The sequence below is a fragment of the Ursus americanus genome, chromosome 3 (genome assembly GCF_024610735.1).
Source record: "Ursus americanus isolate L20-20 chromosome 3, mUrsAme1.1.p, whole genome shotgun sequence".
Classification (NCBI taxonomy): Eukaryota; Metazoa; Chordata; class Mammalia; order Carnivora; family Ursidae; genus Ursus; species Ursus americanus.
The window spans coordinates 13,854,763-13,872,625 of record NC_142129.1 but is presented as its reverse complement, the minus strand read 5'-3'; the positions used below and the strand labels follow the sequence as shown (position 1 = coordinate 13,872,625).

At 44.3% G+C, this 17,863-nt stretch overlaps 1 protein-coding gene across 7 annotated transcripts in view; it reads right to left on the bottom strand.

Moving 5' to 3' along the window:
* The window catches only part of SLC37A3 (solute carrier family 37 member 3), a 49,368-nt gene that overhangs the window by 29,520 nt on the left and 1,985 nt on the right, over nucleotides 1-17,863 (bottom strand). The window contains exons 1-4 of one of the 7 annotated variants that reach the window (XM_045792513.2): nucleotides 15,020-15,198; nucleotides 8,919-8,978; nucleotides 6,314-6,475; nucleotides 5,038-5,146 (exon numbers count right to left, since the gene is read on the bottom strand). In XM_045792513.2, coding sequence (XP_045648469.1) covers nucleotides 5,038-5,146; nucleotides 6,314-6,402 — 198 coding nt within the window. In that variant the 5' untranslated portion in view covers nucleotides 6,403-6,475; nucleotides 8,919-8,978; nucleotides 15,020-15,198. Of the gene's footprint in view, nucleotides 1-5,037; nucleotides 5,147-6,313; nucleotides 6,476-8,918; nucleotides 8,979-14,688; nucleotides 14,817-15,019; nucleotides 15,207-17,863 lie in introns of those variants that run through there. The other 6 variants (XM_045792514.2, XM_045792520.2, XM_045792512.2 and 3 more) reach the window with 6 other exon arrangements.

Here is a 17,863-nt window from a genome sequence, read left to right as displayed (position 1 = left end):
CTCAGTGTGGAACCCGACCCAGGGCTTGACCCCACAACCCTGAGATCATGACCTGAGCTGAAATCAAGAGTCAGATGCTTAACCAACTGAGCCACACAGACACACCTGCCCTTTTTATTGTTGAAAACTGATGTATTTTTTTTCAATTTCTCAGTTTTAATTTCTAAAACAGTAAGTATCTAAAAATATGAACCCACATAACCAAAAGCTCTTTGGGATGATCCTCAGAGCAAAAATTTAGAGGACTACGGGAATAAATGATTTCTGAGACGGGCTGTTACAGAAAAAAAATTGTGACTTTAGAATATTAAGAAGAAAAAATCATAATCAGCAATAAAAAAAAATCTTGAAAAGAAAGCAAAATTATAAAAGAATATATAAAGTGTGATTCTAAAGGACTGGGACTCACTTCTGTGTGGCTTGTGGCACCGGTCTTGCTCCTTTAACACCACCTCACATAGTGCTGTCATGATAGAAAAGAGCTTCCAGGGCTAAGATCCATCAGTGTCTCAGTGCGCTAAGTGGGGCCCTAAAGTTCTCCAATTAGAGTTATTTTGCCACATTTTCCCTCGGACCACAATCTCTGACCCTGATGTTCATCAGGACCCAGGATTAAGCCCTGTTGGGCACACACCAATGTGAGCTAGAGACAGCGGCCTCAAGCAGCTGCTTGGTTTCTGGAGTTTTTCTTTTATTCTCTCAAGAGGTCACCCAAAACTCCCGGCAGGTGTGGTTTTCACAAGAACTGACAGATTTTAAACAGGTTTCTTCTGCTTCACTGCCAGAATTCAGCTGAAATATACTTTTGATGGCTTACTTAACAAGTAGAAAACAAAACCAAACCAAAAACTAAAAAAACAAAGTAGGACTAACACAAAGATACAGAAAATAGGATAACAGAAAAAGCCTAGAAAAGAAAGTTTAAGCCAATCATAGAAGTCAGATCAAGAAGAGTATACTAAGTGAGAAATGGTCCATATAAACACAGTGAATCATCCAATGTTTTGTGAAAGTCACCGACAAAATGACTTTACCATGCTGAAACCCCACACGCTTCAGTGGTTTGAGCTGGCCTGCATGTGTGTACAATTATCACATGAACCCACCGGCCTGTATGAATGTGGGGTTTTCCTGTGTCTGGAGGGGAGGGGTTGCACGAGCCTACGAGAACAGCTGCGTGTTGAGGCACTTCCTGGAAACACAAAATTGCGTGCTTACATCAACAGTGACAGTGTGGGTTTCCTAAGTGAGAATGTTCATCACCGAGTGCGGGTGAGGCATGGGGTAGGACCCACTGACAAGAGCTTCCTGCAGTGGTGAGCGGAGGATGAGCTAATGCTGACCTGCGTTCAGGGGTTTGTTCTCTGCCTACAGTGAGTGGTTTCCGCTGACGTGAGGTTCTTCAGGGGAAGAGTGGCTGTGGATGACCTTGAGATGGAATGCTGAGGACACCCTGAATCCCGCTTCCCTCTCCTGCACAGTGGAGGCCCCCCACACTATGCTTATGGAAAGACTATACTGTCTAGAGAGGTAAGGCCTTTAATTTAGTGAATAAAATTCTGTTTACAATTTTCAGTCAAGTTGTCTGACATGTCAAATTTAACCATTACTTCCTTATTACCTCTAAACATAGATTTTATGTTATGTTCACTGGCTGTTTTCAAAGTTTGTCCAAATCAGCGGGATCCATTATAAATTCTCAAGGTAAAGGGACTGTATGTGCTTAATTCTTTTTGTAAAGCACCTCAGATAGCTGTGCATAAAAATGAAAGCTATCTTAAGTAATTTTTGACGATGCTGTTCAGGACACTTAAGAAATGTTTAACAATATATAAGCAAAATATTTTTCAGAATAATTCCACATAAACTTCCAGTTCTAGAAACGCTTCCCACTTTGGACAAGAAAGCAAGTCTCAAAGGGAGGCCAGGGTTGACAGTTACAGACCCAGAAGCACAGGAAGAGTGAAAGGAACAGATGGCCCTAGCAGCTCCACTCCCAGCAGTGGGCTTCAGGAAGGAAAAAACTCAGACCTTAAGGTCTAAAGAAAGGAACGGAAGGTCAGCACAGCTGTCCATGACTCAGAGACAGAAGTACAAAGATCTTCAGGATCAGTCTGAACTTGACTTCTATATAACCAATCCACCCAAACTATTTAATCCATAGTTCTGAAAAACCAGAATGATGAAACCTATTGTAGCAGCAACTAGAGTAAGTAAATAAACAAACACCCAAACAGAAAAGCTAATGCAAGTCCCATAAGAGCTAATAATGTGACACAGTTACTGGCAGGAAAGAGTTAACACGGCAGGCCCCAGACTGTTCTCCTCAAAAGGGCCTACTTGTGACGCAAGCCCCTGGCTGGCCTCTAGGAACTGGGATTTCAGGAGGGTTCCCATCCTTCCCTGCTAAGAGTGGTTCACTATACCTAAACTGCTTGTACAAACAATGTGGTTTATGCTGAACCTGCTTTCCTTCTGAGAGTCTGGAATTTTTGTATGTGCCAGGCACAGGGTGCCTATACGACCAGTCCCAACAAAAACCCTGGGTGCTGAGTCTCTAATAACCTTCCCTGGTTTACAAGATTCCGCCACTGTTGTCACACCTTGTTGCTGGAAGAATTACATCCATCCTATGTGACTCCACCAGACATGCGCTCTTGGAAACTTGCACCCGGCTTCCTCCAGACCTCAGCCCGTGTGCCTTTTTTCCCCTTTGCTGATTTTGCTCTGTATCCTTTCACTGGAATAAACCATAGCTGTGAGTAGGACTATAAGCTGAGTCCTGTGAGTCCTCTTAGTGAATCATCAAACCTGGGGGTGGTCCTGGGAACCCCCAACTCAGTCATCTAAAAAACAAAGGCAGCCTTAGGCAGTATAACCAGAAACTCGGTACCTAAATGAAACCCGATCATTCTGTATACTAGTCAGACCCGGCAGTACTGCAGTTAGAGCAGAGTGTACCACACTACAGATGAAGGAGCCAGCGATGTCTGGCCTCAACGAGAGAAACTTAGGGAGACAGGTTTTCTTTGACTATTCAGCAGGCTGTCATGCAGCAGGGATCAACCACTACGCGTGCCTCAGAAGAAAACCCAAGAGCGAAACTAAACAGCAGAATACTTTTCCCTCAATACAAGAAAGAACGTCCTCAAAGTATTAAAGCAGAAGGTGAGAGTCATCTTTCAATAATGACAAAGAAAGATTCTATTCTGGCTGAGAGGTTAGAGCACACGATCCCTCTAAGGCCATTCCGTCTTGAAGGTTTGTGACAAGTCACCTGATCATTTAGACATACTCACTGTGCACACAACACTAGTCAAGACTCAGTGTGAAATCTAGTCCTCTTTCCTTTTAAAAGTTCCTGATAACTTAAATTCAAGAAAAATTGTACAAGAGGGCCGCCTGGCTGGCTCAGTCAGAAGAGCATGCAACTCTCGATGGGGTCATAAGTTTGAGCCCCATGGGGGTATAGAGATTACTAACTAAATAAATAAATAAAATTTTTAAGATTTTTTATTTATTTTTGCGAGGGAGAAAGAGAGAGAGTGCGAGAGAGAGCATGAGCAGGGAGAGGGGCAGAGCGAGAAGCAGACTCCCTGTTGAGCAGGGAGCCCAATGCGGGCTCCATCCCAGGACCCCGGGATCATGACCTGGGCCAAAGGCAGATGCTTAACTGACTGAGCCACCCAGGCACCCAAAAGGAAACTTTAAATAAAGGGAGGTGGGGAAAAAAATCGTACAAGAGCATCTTCAACAAAACATTAGTTCTGTCAGGACAGGCTTTTTTTTTTCCTTTTGATCCTCTCTCTAGGCTTTTTTGTGTTGGGGGGGGGTATGCTCACTGCCGAGAACAGTGTTTACGCAAGACAGACCCTCAATAAACAATTGACTAAGTAACTTAATCACATTTTGAGGGGATAGTTCTGTAACCTTCAGATCTCTGTCAACTTTTAATTGATCCAATTAAGGGGAAAATATTTTAAGAAATAAGACATGCTGGGGCGCCTAGGCGGCTCAGTCAGTTAAGCATCTGACTTTGGCTCAGGTCATGATCTCAGGGGTCCTGGGATCAAGCCCCGTGTTGGGCTCCCCACTCAGTGGGGAGTCTGCTTCCCCTCTCGCTCTGTCCCGCCCCTCCCCCAGCTTATCCTCTCTGTCTCTCTGTCTCTCAAATGAATAAAACCTTAAAAAAAAAAAAAGAAGAAGAAGAAGAAGACATGCCAAAAATGTTAATATGTATGTATATAACTCCACATAGGTAGAACTCAAGGAAAGCGGTAAAGAATGAGTGGAATGGACTTGCATATTGATGTAGGATATTGTAAAGAATAGCATCTCCATTCCAAACTGTCATCAAAGGATTCACCTGATCCATAATGAATTCAAGGAAGTGGATACATACTCCTTGACTTCTAGACTCTTAAGCAAGACACAAGCAAATGAAACAATCAGAAAGTGTGTGAACACTGAGATATTAAATTATGTAACACACTGTATACACCTTTCAGAAGGGGAAAAAAAAATAAGTGAAAGGCGGGGGGGGGGGGACTTGATAGAAAAAGTGGCATTTTAGGGGTGCCTGGCTGGCTCAGTCAGTACAGCATGTGCCTCTTGGTCTTAAGGTCGTGAGTTTGAGCCCCACGCTGGGTGTAGAGATGACTTAAAAAAAAGAAAAAGTGGCATTTCATCTTGCCACAAAGGAAAAAGCAAGATTCAGATGGGTGGGAAGAAAGCAAAGGAGCATACAAAAGAATATGAGCAAAATCTCAGAGGCAGAAATGAGTTCAGGTACTTGTGAAACCCAACTTCGCCAGACATGCGTCACCACAGAAGTGAGAAGGAAGCTGCATGGAAGGGTAGAACAGACCTGAGTCAGGGCAAGCTAAGAAATCGAGCAGAATAGTTTGGGTTTTATGCCATAGGCAACAGCCATTTCAGAGTCCTAGGCAGATGAATGAAAGTAGAAGAACTTGAGAGGATTTCAGAGGGTGGGCACAGCTCCCTTCCTAAACCCACCCTAGCATTTGCTCTGCTTACCTCTACAGGCAGTCTAATTGACTTGTTAAAAGCACTTGGGGTCCACTGCTTAGAGATACTGACTTTGACATTGCTGAAAGTTTTTCTTGATGCGTGGAGCAACGAATAACTGCAAAAGAGAAAAGAAATACGGCTGAATGGATAGCAAAGAAAATGGAATTTGATAAAATCCCAGATATAGTCCCATTTGTTTCATTCAATTTTAGAATTCTTCTCTTGGAAAAAAAAAAAAAAGGAAAAGTACTGCCTTATGAAAACTATCAATTGAACAGCCTCTGCCAAGCAAAAGAAAAAACTAACTAATTTTCTCAATATGAGCCCCTGTGTTCACTCACAACTTATCCCTCCACCTAGAAGATAAATCATGGGGCAGTTCCGTAAAGAATTTTAAGTCTTTAACAACCGTTGGCCCCTTGATGCATTAGCCATTAAGCAGCTTTCTCTGGAGTCCTGTCTTTTCCACCTACTGATGCTCCTGTCACCCCTCCCAAATGGGTAACCCTAAAGCAAGCATCCAAAATTACCTATCAACTCTTACATAGCGAACCATTTCCTAGTTTCTGCCTTAAAACAAATAAATCACATCATTTGTGGTGCCTTCAATAAAGATTAATAACAAACAAAATCTACCCAGAAGATATAATCAAAATAGCTGAGTCACAGGGTTATAAGTAACATGGCTCCTAAAACCAAAGAGCCTGGCTTATGGCATCTATGGACCACAAAGAGAGCCATGGAGGGCCACAGAATCATAAACATGGAAGATCTCTCAGTCACGCTAACACTCGGGATCTCGTAGGAGTTACTAGAGCTCCTCACTAGTGTCTCATACCACCTTCACTGCTCAAGGATGCACAGGGCAGTCCCTGAATATGCGCACCCTTTGTTCTGAAGCTCCGGGTTTCAACAGCTAACAAACTATATGAAACCAGGGTTTCTCAACCATGGCACTACTGACATTTTGGGCCCCCCAAATTCTCTCTTGTGGGAGGCTCGCCCATGCACTGTAGTATCTACAGCAGCATCCCTGGTCTCTACCCACTGCAAGAGGCACCCCTTCCCCCGGTGTGACACCCAAAAATGCCTCTGGACATTGCCATACATGGGCAAAATGGTCCTTGAAAAAAGGTACCAGAAAGCACAACAGAAACAATAACTAGCCTATTTCTTAAGCCCGTGCCAATCGCTGTACTGAACACTTGCCGTGCCAATAACTAGCTCCCTCAACCAAACAAAACCAAAAAACACAAGAGCACAGCTTGAGCAACGAACATACCTGAAGAAGGTGAGCAGGAACACAACAACATGATGATGGCTGAACCGGGAGAACAGAGTTCCTCTCTGAAAAATATTTGGCCAGGCCATAGTCTTCCTGACCTTCCTTCTCACCTCTGACCTTAAAGTTTGGATAGTGAATTATTTACATCATTTCTTCTTTCTGGAAAGACAAAATACATTATCAACATTACTTAAAATAGGCAGTCTATCCAACAACTGAACTATTTAGTCTTCTAACCAGTCAGTATATTATCAGGCCTTGAAAAAAATCACATGGGCTAACTTGACACCAGAAAACTAGATCGATAATTATGTTTATAACAAGTCCTAAAAAAGAAAAATCCTTCACAAAAGATTACATCCTAATGGAACTCTCACACAAACTGATAAGAAAATCACTAATTCAGGAGCACCCGGCTGGCTCCGTCAGAACATACAACTCTTGACCTCAGGGTTGTGAGTTCGAGCCTGACATTGGGTGTAGAGACAAAATTAAATCTTTTTTTTTTAATTTTATTTATTTATTTGAGACAGAAAGAGTGAGCGAGAGAGAGAGCATGAGTGAGGTGGAGGGGCAGAAGGAGAGGGATAAAGCAGACTCCCTGCTGGGCAGAGAGACTGACATGGGGCTCAATCCCAGCACCTTGGAATCATGACCTGAGCCGAAGGCAGACGCTTAACTGACTGAGCCACCCAGGCACCTTAAAAATAAAATCTTTAAAAAAAGAGAGAAAATCACTAATTCTGACAGAAAAATGAGGAAAGGAAATGACTAGGCAATTCAGAAGAAATGAAATGGCTATTAAACTTATCAAATAAAAGCTCCAATCTTACCAGTAACCCAAGAAATGCCAAGTAAGGCAAGAAAACGTTTTCATAGTTAAAAAAGATTGTGTGCAATGCAGTTCAAGGTCTAGTGACTCCTGAACTCTCTCTCATATGCTGCTGAGGGAGGTGAAACGTAATATTTACAGAAAGATAATAGAGCATGTTCATCAAGAGCCTTTGACACAAGAATTCAATTTCCAGGGATCTACACCTAAAGAAATACAAGATACATTCAGGTCTATAAACAAAAGTAGTTTTCACAAAGTGTCAAAGGACCTTTTTTATATTAAAGTAATAAACTTTGTGTCAGTCATAAGGAAGCCGGGAAAAAGGCAGGGCCACTCCCATCCCATCTGTCTCCACTACTTCCTCTCACTGCTCCTTGGTCCCCTCTGAAAGCTGCACCGTGCTCTGACAAAGTAAGCATCTAAACTTATGCCTCCAGTTATTAGTCTGCAGAAACAACCTAAATATGCAATTAAAAGGGGAATGATTAAATAAATTATGGTATAGCCATATGGCTGAATATTTTATAATCATTTGACGTGATGAATTAAGGCTTTTTAATGACATGAGAAAATGTCACATAAAAACAGTAAAAAATGGGGTGCTTGGCTGGCTCAGTCAGTAGAGCATGTGACTCTTGATCTCGGGGTCATGAGTTCAAGACCCACATTGGGCGAAGCTTACCAAAACAAAAAAAGTAAGATATGACTTATAAATATAATCAACTCAACTCTATGTTTACATAATCTTTACAAATAAATAGGGAATATACTACTTCTCTCTGGGTATCAGCATTATGGGTAATTTTAATTCTCTATATCCTTTCCTAAAAATTCTACAATAAAGGTGTATATTACTTTTACAATCAGAAGGGAAAACATACACAGCATTGGAAAAGCCCTATAATTTACCTGCATATTAGAAAAAAATTAAATTAAATTAACAAAATGACCTGTATGCTACATGTATTACAACAGCCAAGGCGGGTGACAAACTCAAGAACTCCCAATACTGAAATTGGGAAATCACAGGGCTTTGCTTTCAAGGCTGTGCTCCTTGTAACTTCTATTATACTCATGTTTTCACCAGCCACAGCTTGGTAGATGTAGCCAAACCTTACATGCCGACAGAACCAGCCAAAAGCCATTCCTAAAACTTTTGGATAAAAGGTACAAAGTTGAAGTGGTTAAAATTATATAAACATTACAGCTGTTTCACTTACTGGCTGTAAGCCCTTGGACAAGCCAATTTTTTTTTTTTAAAGACTTTATTTATTTTTATTTGACAGAGAGAGCACAAGCAGGGGGAGCAGCAGGGAGAAGGAGGCTCCCCGCTGAGCAGGGGTTCGATCCCCAGATGTGGGGCTTGATCCCCGGACCCCGGAATCATGACCCGAGCGAAAGGCAGGCGCTCAACCAGCTGAGCCACCCAGGCACCCCAGGACAAGCCAATCTTTATGAATCACAGATGGTCATCTATAAAATGGCCTATCTCTTCTGAGAGTTATAAGACTAAAATAAACAATGTATGTAAGGTATTAAGATAATTATTTTAGGGGCGCCTGGGTGGCTCAGCCGTTAAGCGTCTGCCTTCGACTCAGGTCACGATCCCAGGGCCCTGGGATCAAGCCCCTCATCAGGCTCCCTGCTCTGCGAGAAGCCTGCTTCTCCCTCTCACACTCCCCTTGCTTGTGTTCCCTCTCTCACTATCTCTGTCTAATAAAAAATAAAATCTTTAAAAAAAAAAAGATAATTATTTTAGCCACTGACCTGCCCAGGATTATTAATGCCACATCAGTAGAATGTAGGTAATTTCATTTAATCTTTTGCCTGAAAAATGTTCAGAAAATAATGAGCCAAGCAGGATATTAAAATTCCACTTACAAGATGTAACAAATAAACTTTCTTTCTATAATTTACAAACCCGAGGGCTATTAGTGTCACTGCTAAATTTACCTCCATCCCCTAAATTAAACATGAAACCCAGTGGAACAACTCAAAACTTTATGTAAATTGTAGCTCTATGATGAACACATTCACACCTCAAAACAGTGTACTGAGTACTTCAGGAAAGGATATGATTTATGAAGTTCAGTAATTTATCAGGTAAAATAATAATTCCAAAACGGTACACTCTACCAGATTGGGATTACATTGCCTTAGCGATAATGGTTGTGTATTTCAAGGTTGTACAGTTACATTAATAACCTTACATGACTACCAAGCTGTTTGAGACCATCTGGATTTCATTTCTAAATAAACCACTTTTTCCTTAGCTACAGTGACAAGACAGAAAGGGCTTAATAAGTACACCGGGAAAATAGTTTTAAATATTCACCTGCTGTTGGCAGAATGCCACTTAAAATGAATACTATTATAGCATCTGCTCCTAAGTAATTACAGTAATTAATAATAATAATACCTTGCACTTATATTCCCTACATTACAGAAGTAATTTCTAATCATCTGTGAGCTCTGCGACCCTGGGGAAGTGCCGAGAGTTTCTGCCAAGTCTGAATCCATCAGGCACATCCTACTTTCTGAAGACCATTTTCTTTCCTGCTCTAAATACAGACAGAAAAAATATCTAACATTTTTCAAGTGTACATAAATGCTGTTATAATTAATAAAACCAAAATTCATTTAAGTATTTCTAAATTCATAGTAGCTTACCATTTAGTATTTTCTCAATCAATGGATACTGAATATACAACTATCTAATGAGAACAAGAATTAGCTTTTAAAAACAAAACTTATTCAAAATAAAATCCTTGCCATCAAAAAGGATCCAGAACCACTGAGCCATGTTCTACTTTTCAAAACAAGCTGATAATCGTTAACTCATTTGATTCATAATGAAGCTTTTTTGAGTCCCAGAAGATCACCCACACAAGTTATTTTTCAGAATGGAACACTCCATATTACGTGATCAATGTACGAGGGGGGTGGGGGTGGGGGGAGGCTGGCAGGAAAGGAGATGGCACTCGTAAAGCATCTGGCCCATGTCACCTGACCCAAACTTCACCCCACCCCAATCTTCTTATCTTGCTCTCTGGAAAGAAATCTAGATATGCGGTGAATGAACTTCTCCACATGGTCACCCTCCTCTGAAAGTTCTTTGCCTCAGACTCCTGCCTGGCCCCAGATGACCCTGCCTCCTCTGAGGTCTCTCAAGAAGTTGTCTTTCTTCTCACGGTCACTCTTCCTCCTCACAAGACCCCAGCTTCTCTGAACTCAGGCTGGTGGGGGAGGACTCTCCTGCCGGCTGCCCTGAAGCCTTGTCACCTCCTGACCTCCCAGCACTCTGCTCTCACTGAGACAGCCCCTTGCCTCACTTTCCTTCCTTCCGTCCCAGCGCAACAGCCAGGTGGCTCAATTGTTCCTCCCCTGTCCTCTTCACCACCAATCTCTTCCTCTGCCCCACACCGAAAACCCACTCCGTGGTCCAAACTGGTCCAGTACCTACATCACCTCCCCAGACTAGGCTGCAAACACCCTATGTTCTTTCCCTCCACAGAATGGCTTGCTCTCCCACTTCCCACTCAACGGTCATTTACCTCAGCAAGGCTCCCAATTCGGTCACCTCACCATTTTTCTGTTCTCCATTACCCTCCTTTTGTCCTCATTTCCGTCTTTACTTAGAATCTAACCAACTCCCTTGGAGGCCCCCTTTTTTTTTTTTTTTTGCTTGCTTGCCTCTGTCCTCCTTCCCTGCACCCAAGTAGTTGCGTTTTGCCACAGAAAAATCACACAAGCAAGCCGATTTCGCTTTTTAGATTCAAAACCACAAACCTCAAAGAACATGCAACACTGCCCAGCATGTCTACACTTCCCTAATTATTTTGCTTCCTCAACCTCTAAGATGACAATTTCACACTTTGCTCTTTAAATTTCTAGCATCCTTCTTGCTCCTTCCCCTAGTACAATGGCTTTCTGCCAATGACCCCCCAGAACTAGGGCTCTAACTGGGACCTTCCAGGGTTCCCAAGAGTACAGCCAACTGTCCACGTGATATGCCTCCATGGATCTGAAGCAAAATTCTTCATTCCTCCCTCCAGACCTATTCCTCCCCCAATATTCCCCACCTCATAAATGATACCACCATTCCTCCCAAGCTGCCCAAGGTAACCAGGACTTATCCTTCACTTTTCCTTTTCTCTCTCTCAGCTTCCACACCAACCCATTACCTCCCAAAATACAACCAAATCCATCCTCCTCTCTTCACCCCCACTGCCACTACCAAGATTAGCCACCCATATCTCCCAGCAAGCCAATCCCGACAGCCTTCTGCAGGCTTTCACCATTTCTACATCAACCCTGCCCCCAACTCATTCTCCACACATCAGCCAGAAATGGATCTTAAAACAGATATCAGCTCTCTCGGGCCGCCTGCGTGGCACAGTGGTTAAGCATCTGCCTTCGGCTCAGGGCGTGATCCCAGAGTCCTGGGATCGAGCCCCACATCAGGCTCCTCCACTAAGAGCCTGCTTCTTCCTCTCCCACTCCCCCTGCTTGTGTTCCCTCTCTTGCTGGCTGTCTCTATCTCTGTCAAATAAATAAATAAAATCTTTAAAAAAAAAAAGAAAAAAGAAATCAGCTCTCTCACTCCTCTGCTCAAAACAGAATAAGGGCTTCCCAGGACTCAGATAAGAATATGGAACTCTTTGCATGGCCTTCAAAGCCTGAATACCCCAGTGTCGGTAGTAAAATAGGAAGGTTAATGGGGAGAGCAGTGGAGTTCACAGCTGTGGTTGGCAAAAGGAGGCTAGGGATGAAGGAGCAGACTGCCTGAGGCAATGATTTTTGAGAGATTGGGGTTTTTTTTTAAATTGTTTTATTGATTTTCAATAGGTTATACATGCATAAGGCAAAAAAAGCAAAAGACATCAAAGGGTATATACAATGATGTCTCCCTCTGTGATCTCATCGCCCTGTGTGTCCTACATCCTCGCAGAATCCATGCCCATGCATACACTCCAGGTAGAGCCCCTCGTACACATCCACAAAACAACCTATCACACGCACTATTCTGCACCTTTTTTTTCTTTCGAAGATTTTATTTATTTATTTGACACAGAGAGAGGAAGAGAGCACAAGTAGGGGAGTGGGAGAGGCAGAAGCAGACTCCCAACTGAGCAAGGATCCCCACACGGGGCTTGATCCCAGGACCCTGGGACCAAGACCCCAGCCAAAGGCAGACGCTTCACCGACTGAGCCACCCCAGCACCCCTTTCTTTTCTTCACTTATCAGAGGTTAGAGATCTGTCCTTATCCGCACCTACAGAGTTACCACATCCCAATCTCCTACCAGACATCTGGGCGGTTCCCGATCCTTTGCCAGGATGGAGCCAGCCATACTTCAATACAGTGAGAAGCTAGCCCTTTCCTTCCTCCTCTTTGCCCACCTTCCACCCCACCCTTGCCGGTACCACTCTTCCTCGCTCATGGCACCCTCCCCACACCTAATTATTTTCTTGTCCCTGAGCCCTTTCTTGCTTTGGGCCTTTGCATTTGTTGTTCCACTGCCTGAAATGCTTTTCTCCTGGTTCTTTGCAAATGGCTTGCTCTTTCCTTTTCTTGGCTCATCCTCAAGTCATCTCCCTCAGTGTGTGCCCTGATGGCCCTATCTACAATGCTTGGGGCAGTTATTCAGTGACCTCTCTCATCTCTGTCTCTGTTTCTTCCCTTCATAGCATTGCTCCCAATCGAATTATTCTGGTTTAACTGTTTACATGTGGGTTGTCCATCTGTAAACTCCCCAAAGCCAGTGGTCTCATCTGTCTTAAGTCCACGGCTATATCTCCAGCACCTAGCAGAACATTTAGAACCATCAATAAAGATTTTGTGAATGAATGAATTCTTTGATCATAACCAACACCAAATACTTTCAAAGTGCCAGGCACTGCGCTAGGTACTTGCACACTGATACGCTTAGAGGTATAAATTCAGAATGGAAAAAAAAAACCCACACCTTACTAGTAATAGTGTAACCACTATTACTCAGGGCGTAGGACATTAAAATGGGCAATGACTTCACTTGGCAGACTTCAGTTTTTACATCGGCAAAGTAAAAAGATTATGTGTACTGAAATATAAAAAGGCAGCTGGAAGAGTATTAAATGCATAGCTGAGTTGACTTATTTTGACAGTATTGTGCATGTTGTAATTTAGCACCTCAATGCTTGACACTTATGCAAATATCCTTTTCATCCCACATCTCATTTGATGCCATTTACTTGTACTACCTGAACCCTTCCACTCAAAACTGCAATCTTCTGTAATTTTTCTCTCTTCTGAAATTGTTGCATTACCACAGATGGAAAGTACTTAGCACTTACCTGTAAAATTTTCTTGTCTTACTCCAAGTTCCTAAAACTACATTCTTCCTACGTATTTTAAACATATTCCAAAGACAAGGAGTTTTCAAGATAGAAATCTTTCCCTCTTGGGGCACCTGGCTGGTTCAGTAGGTGGAGCATGCAACCCTTGATCTTGGGGTCTGGGTTTGAGCCCCATACTGGGGGATAGATTGTACTTTAAAAAAAAGGGGGGGGGCGCCTGGGTGGCACAGCGGTTAAACGTCTGCCTTCGGCTCAGGGCGTGATGCCGGCGTTCCGGGATCGAGTCCCACATCAGGCTCCTCCGCTCTGAGCCTGCTTCTTCCTCTCCCACTCCCCCTGACTGTGTTCCCTCTCTCACTGGCTGTCTCTCTCTGTGTCAAATAAATAAATAAAATCTTTAAAAAAAAAAAAATCTGGGTGTCTGAGTGGCTCAGTTAGTTAAGCATCTGCCTTCAGCTCAGGTCGTGATCCCAGGGTTCTGGGATGGGAGCCCTCATCTGGCCCCTGCTCAGTAGGGAGCCTGCTATCCCCATCCCTCTGCACCTCCCCCTGGGCGTGCTCTCTTGCTCTCTGTCAAATAAATAAATAAAATCTTAAAAAAAAAAAATGTTGGCTAACTGAACATAATGAAAAAAAAAAAGATTAATGGAAGAATGATGCTAAGTGAAGCCACATGTGGCCGACAAAAAGGCATTAAAGTTCGAGTTGGAACCACAGACCCTCCACTTAAAGTCTCTCAGCCTCAATTCCCTCATTTAAGAATTAAATGAGATAATTTTAAAGAGTTCCTAGTATAGAGCCTGGTACACAGTAAACACCCAACAAATGGCAAAGAAATAATTCAGCACCAAGACCCTGAAGAAAGGTGGGAATTAAGATTCAGATTTCGCTCACCCCAGGAACACACTCTTCTCCTATAAACAGCAATAAGTTACTATGAGATCACCTACAATCTTACATTTCAGGAAACACCAAAACCCCTGTGGACACATCCCCATTATCCCCTGCCAAAAGTGAGAATAAATAGACCACATTCTGCAAATAAGAATACTGAGGGAATGACGAATAAGTAATTTGACCAAATTCCTTGACTGAGGCCACAGTAGCTGCCAGAACACAAAACTCAGTTATTCCATTAAGACCCTCCTCCCTCCCTGGCCTCAGTGCATCCTTTCCAAAGCCCTTCCTCCGCACCCTACCTGAAAAGCGTCCCTTCACGGGGTCTGAACGACAGCCCTGCTCCTGGACAAGAGCCCTCGTGGCGCGGCCCGGCCCGGCCCCGACTCTCCCGAGGGCCCTCCGCGATCCTCCCGCTCTCCTCCCGCTCTCCTCCCGCTGCGGTCCTCGCCGGCCCCGCCCGGCCCCGCACACCCGCACCGCGGAGCGGGACCCGGGCGGAGGGGAATGGCCGGCCCGCCCAGCCCACGGCGCCACACCCACCGGCCGCCACCCGCCGCATCTCCGCGCCGTCGCCCTCCGTCCCTAGAAGCCCCCCGGACCGCCCTCGCGGGCGGCGCCCTCACACCTCACCCCAAGCCGTGCTCCAGCCCCTTCTCGGTCGGACCCCACGCGCCGCGGCTAGCGCACCCGAGACCCGCCGTAATAGTCGTGCTGCGGCCCACCGCCCAGCTCGCTCCGCTCCGTGCCCGCAGCCCCTCGCCCGTGCCGCCACCTCACCCGCGGCTCGGCGGCCAGGGTTTCCGGACGCTCACGTGACCCGCCCGTCCTCGAGGCATGCTGGGAGTTGTAGTCCGACCGCGGCCTCACCTGCGGGCCTCCAGGAGGGCAGGGGGAGGCGGAGGGAGAGGGAGGGCGGAGGCCTAGGTGAAGCTGAGCGCTGGGCTGGGGGAGGGGACGATGGCCAGGAGTGTAAACTGGAAAAAGTCTGTGAGAGAGAGATAAGATATAATCTGGGGAGAAATGCTATCTAGGTCATCTTTTTTCAGAAAAGCTTTATTCTTCTCTTTCTTTTTATAAAAAGTAGCATGCTGCTAAGTTTGCTACTGACCAGCCAGCCATAAGGGCATAAGCTTTAGATTTTTGTTTAAATTAATTAAATGCCGTGGCCCCTGCCCGCGGGGCCAGTAACCTGCCACTATCATTCGCTGTTCTGCACTCTTCCCCACCCACCCAAATAGATGAATGTTAAGATCCTGACAGCCTCTCGAAAAATTTAAAGGCCTTGGGACATAGGACTTGCAAGTGGAGTCTGCTGCCCTCCTGGGCTCTCTTTCAACTGTTGGGGAAATACAACTTTAAAAAAAAAATCCCCCAACCCAGAAAACCTCTGCACAAAGACAGCAGAGAAAGAAAACAGATTTACTATGGGATAAGCATTAAACCAGAAGGTGATGCTCGTTACAATGAACTAACAGACAGCAAAAACACGGACAGGAATCTCGGGCATGTGCAGCCAAGCAGATACAAGCCCTTATATGCTCGTTCTCAGGATAAACAACCACCAGTCCTCAAACGAGAGGACTTGACAGGACGTTCTGTCACAAATAGTGGGTCCTGACTTTATCTTGGTGATTGGGGAGACTGCCTCTGTTGGCTTATCCAAAGGAGAAACAAACTTCTCATATCTTTAGGACATGAGATAGTATTGCAAATCAGAGCAAGGAGTCCACAGAAGTTAGGCTTTTAGCCTCCCTGGTAGCTGGAGGACTGGAGCACTCCCTGGATGTTTATTTCAAAAGATGGCTCCCAGGTCCTGGAAAGGTTCCTGGTAGGAGACTGGCAAGAGATTATTTAGCCATTATGAAGGTATTCATCTATTTGAAAGGGATAAAGAAAGAAATTTTGAAAGAAAAAGAAAGAAAAGGGCAGGGTAGAGGTGGGAGTTCTACCTTAGTTTCTCTCTTCCCTTATTTCTAAGGGAGAATTAAACCTCTTCTTCTTAATTTGTATTTGCCTTTACACAACACAATCGTAGTTCTGTTTCCAGTCGTTTGAGAGTGTGGCTGGGAAAATGTGATGTCAGGGTGAGCAAAACCAAATCAGCCAGACAGTTCACTTTTATTTTTAAAAATATAATCTGGAGGGGTCCCTGGCTGGCTCAGTTGGTCGAGTGTACAACTCTTGATCTTGGGGTGGTGAGTTCAAGCCCCATGTTGGGTGTAGAGATTACTTAATAAAATCCATATATACATACATATTGGAATATTATGCAGCCTTTAAAAGGAATGAAATTCTAACACATGCTACAACATAGATGAAACTGGAGAGCATTATGCTAAATGAAATAAGCCAGTCACAAAAGGACAAATATTGTATGATTCCATTTACACGAATTACCTAGAGTAATCAAATTCATAGGGAGAGAAAGTAGGATCGTGGTTACAAGAGGCTGAGGGGGAAGAGAAATGTGAGTTATTGTTTAATGGGTAGAGTTTCAGGGGCACCTGGGTGGCTCAGTCGTTAAGCGTCTGCCTTCGGCTCAGGGCGTGATCCCGGCGTTCTGGGATCGAGCCCCACATCGGGCTCCTCTGCTGGGAGCCTGCTTCTTCCTCTCCCACTCCCTCTGCTTGTCTCTCTCCCACTAGATCTCTCACTGCCTGTCTCTGTGTCAAATAAATAAATAAAATCTTTTTTAAAAATGGGTAGAGTTTCAGTTGGGGATGATGCGAAAGTTCTAGAAATGGATATTAGTGATGGTTGCACAACACTGTGGATATATTTATGCCATTGAACAGACCCTTAAAAATGGCTAAAACGGGGCCCCTGGGTGGCTCAGTCGGTTAAGCATCTGACTCTTGATTCCAGCTCAGGTGGTGATCTCAGGGTTGTGAGATGGAGCCCGGCGCTGGGTTCCACACTCAGCACAGAGTCTGCTTAAGGGAGAGTCTCCCTCTCCCTCTGCCCTTCCCCACCCCGGCTCATACTCTCTCAAAAAAAAAAAAAAAAAGGCTAAAATGGTAAAGTGTACATATTGTGAAACATATGTGTGTGCATGTACATATGCGTATGTTTGCGTGTGTGGAAAGGATGTGAATAAGTGTAGGGCGCCTGAGTGGCTCAGCTGGTTAAGCATCTGCCTTCAGCTAAGTTCATGATCCCAGGGTCCTGGGGACTCTTCGCTCAGTGGGGAGTCTGCTCCTCCCTCTCCCTTTGCCTCTCCCCAGGCTTGTGCTCTCTCTCTCTCTCTCTCTCTCGCTCACTTTCTCTCTCTCAAATAAATGAATAAAATCTTTTTTAAAAAATAAAATAAAATGAGTATATAACCTGTGTCACTACCAGGTCAAGAAGCCCATGCCATGCTCTCTGCGCTCATAGTCATGTTGGCGGAGAGGGTCTGGTGGGGAAGGTCAGAATGGGGGAGGCAGAATCTCTCTCTCTCTCCTTAACTTCCATAATCATCTAGACATTTTACTA